Source organism: Pyxicephalus adspersus, chromosome 1, assembly GCF_032062135.1.
Source record: "Pyxicephalus adspersus chromosome 1, UCB_Pads_2.0, whole genome shotgun sequence".
Lineage (NCBI taxonomy): Eukaryota > Metazoa > Chordata > Amphibia > Anura > Pyxicephalidae > Pyxicephalus > Pyxicephalus adspersus.
Genome location: NC_092858.1, coordinates 43,197,889 through 43,206,570, shown reverse-complemented (window position 1 = coordinate 43,206,570; position 8,682 = coordinate 43,197,889). Strand labels below are relative to the sequence as shown.

At 37.4% G+C, this 8,682-nt stretch overlaps 1 protein-coding gene across 1 annotated transcript in view; it reads left to right on the top strand.

Moving 5' to 3' along the window:
* Window positions 1-8,682, top strand: part of ESYT1 (extended synaptotagmin 1) — a 30,890-nt gene that overhangs the window by 8,153 nt on the left and 14,055 nt on the right. The window contains exons 8-11 of the mRNA XM_072408761.1: window positions 578-626; window positions 706-795; window positions 5,452-5,547; window positions 8,397-8,468. Coding sequence (XP_072264862.1) covers window positions 578-626; window positions 706-795; window positions 5,452-5,547; window positions 8,397-8,468 — 307 coding nt within the window. The remainder of the gene's footprint in view (window positions 1-577; window positions 627-705; window positions 796-5,451; window positions 5,548-8,396; window positions 8,469-8,682) is intronic.

The following is an 8,682-nucleotide window of genomic DNA, read 5'->3' as shown; positions in this document are numbered from 1 at the left end:
GAAATCAATAGAAGCAGTAAAATATTTGTGTCAACACAAGATAATGTGTATGAATGTGTAGAATTGTATGGTAACACCCATTAAAGCACACGTGTGTAAAATTATATTACTAAAATTACACTTGCACCAAAAATTAAGAAAGGCGTACATTCTTTACTTGCATATATCTGCTTGCTTTATTCCTGGTGCACTGTCATTCATAATTATTGCTTATGTTGTCTCTATTGATGCGCACCTAACCGAACTCTAAGATCTATATAGTATACTTGTACTTTGGACCCCAATGGTACAATAAATTTGATAAAACACACAGACTTGCTCATACCAGTCATTACCCTGTTTTTTACATGTGTTGTAATGTATTGTTACACATTTTATGTCCGTTTCCATGCACTTTAAATATATTTAGTGAGAGCCCTGACGTATTAAACTTTAGGAGGTGAAAGGCTTTAGAAAGTCTGACAGATGATTATCTGCTAACTGCCTTCATGCTGATAATACCTAAACATTTTCCTGAGTTTCATACTGTTTGGTATTGCCTTTTGCAAAACGTAATTGCAATTTCTACTTGCTTTAGAATGAAGTTGGATCTTGGTGAAGTAAAGAAAGCCCAAGTCTTGGACAAGGTACAGTGTAATATATTTGGAGTAGATGGCTGATATAATTTAAGCTTGGGTTTAATGTCTTCTTCCCTTTGTTTTATAGTGGTTCACATTGACCAATACAAAGAGTGGGAAGATCCATCTCCGACTGGAATGGCTTACTCTCCAGTCCAATGCTTCCCATTTAGAGCAGGTAAAAATACTACTTGTAGTATGTGTGTAACTATATCTGTGAGGTCGAATAATCCACTGTATTTGTATACAATGTCAATGTACCTCCACCACTTGCAGCAAAGAAGAGCCAGGACCTATCAACAAAAATTTTTAGGTCACTCTGGTCCCTGAGAAACATAAAAAGCCAGTGGGAGACTTATAAACTAAACTGTTGGATCTGGAATGAGAGGGGAAGCTGTGTCTTTCAGTAAACGCACAAAAATATAGAGATATAACTGTTGATAGATGATAAACCATTTACAGGTGGGATGGCTAATAAAAATGTTAAAATGGGGGACAAACATGGACCAACTGGAAAGAATGATGAGCCCTAACCTAATACTGCTTGCAAGACCCAACGGCTAAAGCTAGCATCAGTTCGTGTATCTAAATCAAGCTAAACCTCAGAACATAGATATTTTTTGATAATGATATCTTTGGAGCTGTAAAACAAGAATGTTACCAAGGGAATTTAGGAAATATAATACAAATGAGATACACAATTTTTATAAAGTACTTTTGGTTGAAGTTTAAGTGGTGAGATTTGACTTATTATGAATCAAGGACCTTATAAAGTCCTTTACAATCTTTTTATATATGCTTTAATTCTGGTTTAGCACGTCCCTGTGTTCTACACCTAAATATTTCCCATAGTGTACAGGGTAGTGTGGCCTCCTCCTCTGATGTCTCTTTGTATGGCTTCTATTGGTAGCGGCAACCAGCCAGCAGCAAGTTGACAAATGGTGGAGTGGAAGGAGGCTGGGTACCACAAACAAACAAAAAAAATGAAAAAGCACACACATACATTCACCTTTTTTATTTTGAGCCTTTCCAACGACTCCTCCTGTTCATTCTAGTAAAAAGTAATTTGCAATTTCCCTTTAATGTATTGCTTCTGGCATACTTCCTGAGCAGTTTGACCTTATTACGCTGTTCAGAGTGAACTTAAATCCTAATTTTTAAGTCCTTAGTGGACAACCACTATCATGACAAGAAATCACAGGTGACTAAAATGGTCCAGAAATGCATAGCAAACGTTTTGCATGGATTGGAATGTGTTTTTTTTTTTTTTTTATTATTATTATTTTTTTAGTTCCCTTAGTTTACCAGCAGTGCGTGGAGCAGCACTGTATTAAAAATATGCTGCATTACAACATATTGGTAGGAATGCAAAACTGACTTTAAAGTAAGATGTCTGTCGTCACAGATTTTAAATGCTCAGAAATCCACACCAACATGAATATAGAGTGCATGAACCCTTTTTTAAGATTTCTATAATCTTTCTAGTTCAGTCCAATTAAGCCTGTCTACCTGTCAGCAGCTCATTTGACAGATTCAAGAAGCAAGATCCCCAGTAAATACTTTAAATTACCAATAAAAGGTGAACTAGCTGTCCATCTGTTACCGACAGGGAGAATACCTTACTTATTACTGGAACAGAGAAGACAGGATGTAAAGAGGAAAATAATGGCTCCAGTCCCCAGCTCAATACAGGAGAATACCGTCATGAAATAGCAGCCCAAGTCCCCATGGCAGGGGGCAGGTTGCAGACCCAGTTATCCTAATTTTGACCAAAATAATCTGAACACCTATTTTTGTTATGTGCTTTTTATGTGTTTACACACATCTAAACAGTCTACTGATTAGTCAAATAAACTATCACTACCTAACACTAGAATAAACATATTCTCCCTTATTATTGCTCTCTACACTTTCCACTTCTATCCCATTTGATATGAACAGTGAATATGTACACCATCAATATAACATATGGTTAATTACAAGAGTTATTTTGCCTTTCTTGCCATGTGTTTCTATGTACATACAAATAAGCTTACGTTGCCTAACAGAGAAATCAAATGTTTACTGCTCTAATTAAATGGCTCAAAATTGTCAACACCGTTCCTGTCACAAGCATAGATAGTTTGGAAACGGAGTTAAAAGTATTTGTTTTGTGAGGAGCACAGCTGGAAGATCACGACCTAGAATGATAACATTAGCAGAATTAAAAAGTGCAGACAGCAGGAAAAGGTGTCATTATTGCAGGCTGTTGACACAATGTCTATTATATAGCAGCTGTCATTTACAGGTGTGTGTACACAGAAAAATTAAATAGGGAAAAACAGAGGTAAAATAGCATAACAAAATAATATGGTTTGTGGAAACAGTAATTAGTTATAAAAAATGTATTAAAAAAGACAAGTGTGTTGGGAAATGTAAACCTCACCTGCAGCTTACACACCTCGCTACATAGGGTTTTTATGTTGTGGTTACTCTTCTTCCCCTGCTCCTCAGTGACTTGGGCATACTTACCCTCACATTGCCTATGTACCAGCAGCAGGAAAAAAAGGGAAAGAGCCAGACTGTAGGTGATTGGACCTGCCTTGAATGTGCCACAATTTAGTGGCAGTGCATAATTTTTCATGAAATGGTATGAAGTGGTGTACTGTCACTTTTGTTTTAAAATGGGGAATTAAATAAAGGACCTTATAGGCACCTGCTGTTTAACATTTTCAAGGGCTGTCTGTGCATTTAATAATAATTGGCAACTCTGGTGTTGGACTGTGTTTGTAAGGTGGATATAATGAAATTTTCACATTAGAAGGCTGTGACTGGTTGTCCATTAGTGTCCTGTGATGTGTGTAACCAGTAGTGTTGGTCGAATAGCTGACTGTTCGATTCGGCAGCTATTCAAATAGCCCGATATTTTTCAGGTGATTGAACACCGAATTCGAACACCATTAAAGTCTGTGGGGGGAGGGGGGAATTCAGGGGGGTTTTTTTTGGGACTGTGTTGAACTGCAAGAGCTCCGCTCCCCTAATTGCTCTTGCAGCCCTAGCGTAAATGTAGTATGTGTTCTTTGATAGAGATTCTCTATACAAGAACACAGTGTTCTTTGATACAGAATCTCTGTCCAACAACACATACGGAACAGCAGTTCATCTGCAGTCACAGCTGATTAGAAGCACTCGCGTGCCTCCTCCAATCAGCTGTGACATTTGAGTTCCTGCGGTCATGGGAACTGAACTGCAGATGAACTCTCAATGGAGAAACTCCTTTAGGAGTTCATCTGCAGTTCCACTGGGATCCCCGGGCACTAGAGGTTAATTACCCTCTAGTGCCCGGGGATCGCAAACAGGAGGATTCCCAGGGCTGCAAGAATGAAATGATCGTGGGAACTAAACTGCAGATGAACTCTCAGGGGAGAAACTTCATTGAGTGTTCATCTTCAGTCACAGCTGATTGGAAGCACCCGCGTACCTCCATTTAGCTGTGACCGCAAAGTTCCCACGCTCACCAGGCTGTACTTATCAATGATAAGTATGACCCGGGGCCTGTGAGAACTGAACTCAGATGAACTGTCAATATTTTTAAATTAAATTTCGCAAAGTCGAATGCCGTGTTTTTTGGGTCGGGTCTGCCCAAACTCGAACTGCCATTTCCGGGTCGAATAAAGGAACAACCTGAACACCAACACTAGTAACCAGTGCACAGTACAACAGAACATACCTAATACAACCAGAGAGAAATATGTTTGTTGGCTTTGCTGGAAAGACTACAGGATGAGAAAATCCAGCCTGGATGATAGTCACCTGCTTGATGGTAGTAACAAATAAACTTCAGTTTCAGGAGCTGGAAGAAAAAATCTTCCTCAATGCATAGCGCTAAATGAAATGATAGCCATTGTTTCACTGTTGGAGGGTGAAGACCCCTTGGGTGTTTGTCCTTATAGCTGTCTGTGTAGTTTGTTGTGCACCTGGCATCTTACTATGGTACCTGGCAGTATAATCCACTTATATATGGCTGATTTTCTGTTAATAGCTGTGTTTTTCAATGAACGAAAGAGAAACTCAATTAGTCCAACTTAGATCTTTTTAATACCTAACGTGTACATCAATTGCTGAGTTCAGATCAAAAAGTCTTTTTTTTTATTATGACCGGTAATAAATGGATCACAAACTTTGTACATCTCTGTTGAATTGTCAGTTTGCTTTAGAATCCCTATGCAAATTGGCCAATCATTTCCACTCATTGAGAAAAAGGGAAGGAAGCACTTCATCTCAAGTGCTTCTCTTCAGTCTGGCAGCCAAGAAATTGTGTGGTTGGTCCTGAAGTGATTGAAGAAAGACAAATATATCACTGCCCCTTGTTCTTAGTAGAATGTCTGCCAGTCTGTAGTCTTCTCTATTCTGGATAGCAATGGCGACCTTCTGACTTCCTCAAGTGTAAAGATGGTCATTGTTATCCAAGTCTAGGTACATAATTTGTATTGTCTGTGCATGGCCAGCTTTGGAATCTTTTTTATACAAGCTAAGCCATTAAGACTTATTTACTAAGAGAGTTGAAAATCTTCAAACAAATTTCTTACTTTGAATACTCCGTCTTGTGCTGATGAATTTCACATGATTAGACATTTGAAATAAATATGCACACAATTTTTGAAGTTAAGGTTCCCAACTCCTTTAGTAAATCAGCCCAAGTTTTATTAAGGCTTGCTCTAAGGTATACACATTTTCATAAAAATGTGATTGCTGTTTTTATTTTCTCTGTAAACATAATTTTTTAGAGATTTTTTTTATTGTCACAAAATTTAGCCCTAGCCTTATTATAGTCATTATTTATGTACTTTTTCAGGTAGTAAATGTGAATAAAACCATATCTTCAAAGTCAACCGATGTACCGTCTTCTGCTATTCTAATTGTCTACCTGGACCGGGCTGATGATTTACCGGTAAGTACCCATGTACAGTCCCTTTTTATGTGCTACTGATAAACTTTTTAGTATAGATTAAGTAAATTTTTTTTACCATCAGTTGTACAATGTATTAGTGTGCTGTTTGCTGTCAAAAAATCTAAATGCTGTCCAGGGATATAGGTAAAGAACAACCAATTAGATTTTGTCTTTTATTATCTAGGAAATGACACAACAATTCTGGATGCTTTGGCTGTCCGTTTATCATCTGCAAATCAGCCCTACAGTCTGTTGTAAAGATGTCACAACAAGTTTAGTGGAATTCTGAAAGATGAATATAAAACTTTAGGATGAATTCCTAGGCAACCTAAAAATATCTTACGAAGCATCATTTTCTGTCTTGGTCTTTATTCTTGATTATTCTTGACTCGTTCTGCAAGCAGTGCTCACTATAGTAGGTCACCAGTGCCACATACATATCTTGTGTTTCCTTTTTTGTAGAATAGGGTTGGAAATGTCTGCAGCAGTCTTATTACATATTCAATAATAAATATAACAACTGGTCCGACTGGACACTTAACATAGTAAGGTTCCTTCCTATTTGTTAATAGAATAACATGTTATCAGTTCAATGTATCAATGGTTGCAAAAGTGAAAACCTAATTTAGCAATAATTGGTTTTCAATACATACTTCTATAGAGAGTTAAGTATTGTTATTCCAAGGCCAAGACTTTAGTCTGGTGCAACTCTTATCTTCGAGATCTCTCAACGTACACACGCCAGAGGATTCTCACCGGATATGAACAGTCAGACTTCTCTCAGACGAGAATCTGACATGTGTACGTTGTTCGTGTATGCAGCCCAACAGATCCATGAACAACCGTGTCAAAACAAATTAGAAGTTACTAAACATTCCGTTCTAACCACCTAAAGTAGCCTTTTAACTTACAGGCAGAAATGAGTGCTGAAGTGTCATACCGGCGGCTATTTTGTTGCATAACCCGTATTTCACTTCACTTGGGGCTTTTGTTCTTGGTATTGTTTCCATGGGTTCTGCTTAGGCTACCCACAACTGTCTCACATTACTACTTCTAAAGATCCTGATATACATCTTCTTAAATAGACTATGTTTCCCATGAATTTACCCAGCAAAGGCAGGACAGGACAGGAAAAACCAAGTCTAAGGCAAAGCCTTGTTTTAATTGATATCAGCGTTTCCTTTTTTATTTAACCTAGTTGTCCATACATTTGTAATGCATAGTTTCGAACAGCCGCTTGTAATCTCTATTGGAAGCCTGTGTGGCAGGGTAAACAGGTTGAAGCAAAACTTCAGCAACAGAAGGTGCCTGAACAATGATCTTTATGCTAAGATCACCAGATATTATTTTAGTGAAAGCTGCAGATTTTCTAGTACAGGTTGACAATCGAAAATCCGGCCATCGATAATCTGGATCCTTCAGTTTCCCGGCATGAATTTCATATCGCATTTTCAATACAGGGACTGCAGTACTCTTTACAGCCACTAATGTTTTGATGGTGCTGTTCTTCAGAAACAGCTGTTAGGTTTTCCTTGCTACACTAAATACACGTTGAGACGTCCCTGCTGCCTGCTCCCTGGAACTGTGCCAGATGTCCACAGTGCTGCCAGAGGAAGACTGGTCTGTGTGTGGAGATAAGTATGAAAAAAAACAGTATTTTCTAAAAACTGGCAATCCTCTGGTGGTCTGGAGGTTGCTGGATTTTTGATTGTCAACCTGTAATAAAAAATTACTTTTATCAGGTTTACGTATACATTAAGTAACCTTGGTAAAGGAGCAAACCATCTTCCAGTCTATTCAAATTAAATGTTTTAGTGTGTTTATGTTGTTTACTGTGTTTGGAATGGTAAATAACATAATAGTTAGCTTGGTAGCTTCCAATCATAGAAAGTACATATTCATCAGCCATGGCTGATTGAGTAAATGTACGGTATGTTAAACATGAACATTACAGATATTGTGGAACAAATATTCACAAAGATTTAGGCTTTGTGCCCTAGCTGTCCTAGTCTGCATGAACTTGTTCTCTTAGGTTTGTGCTGTGGTTCAGTCACCTGGCAGCGTGGTTGGGGCCAGTGTAGGCTTTACATTTTTGAAGACAAAGAGACTTTGTGTGATATTGTGTCACTGCTACATAAATTATTGTAAACCAAATTATCAAAACTGCTTGTAACATTTTTTTTTAACTATTTTTATTCAAGGACATATTATTTTATGACAATATACAAAATGCTGTTACAATAGTATGTGGAAACAGAAGATATCAACATTCCATTCAACAGAAACAATGTATATAAACATTCAATTAAACAGAATAAACATGTACAGTAACATCAAGATTAATTATCCTCTATGACCATCAGGGGATCATTTTCTAGCATTCTCAAAGCATGTGTGTTCAAACGTTTTTATTACCTGACACTTTATTGCTTGCAACCATTTTTTAATATTTTCATTTTGCGTTATTAGAGGCCTAAATTATGCATTTTGAACATGCCACATTTTATAGATTGAGTCTAAGGCTATAAGGCTAGAAATGGGTGATGGTCAGCAGAAAATGTAACAGGTGGTGCCTTAAAAAGAAAAATAAACACAGTTTATCAGACAGGTCATGGTAATCAAGCTCACACAGATTAGATTAGGCTTTGAAAAGTGAAATTAAACTGTTAGCCTATTCACATTGGGTGGTTCATTGTGGTTCATGTATGTTTTTTGTTTTTAACATAGCTTGATTTATTGTGTTGTTTTAGTTAAATTCCTTTAATTTGTGCAGTAATCGGTCAAAATCTGCTGTACATTTACTCAAATGGCAAAGCATAATTTTTGTCATGTCTTCTTCCTATCATTAGCTTAAGAAGTCATTAAAGCAACCCAACCCCATGGTCCAGCTTTCCATACAAGATGTGACCCAGGAGAGCAGGGTAAGTGATGAATGGGTCATCACTTGTTTCTTATTTAGATGGTTTTGTTTCTTATTTATCCTTCTTCATCCCTTAAATATTTTATATCATTTTATTACCTAAAATGGACTGTCTAATAGGAGATGAGTCATTGCTGGGTGACTTAAAGTTTTGCACACCATGTTTCTTCCAGATCAGCTCAGTTTAGAGTTGATGTAGCTGAACATGTGAAAAG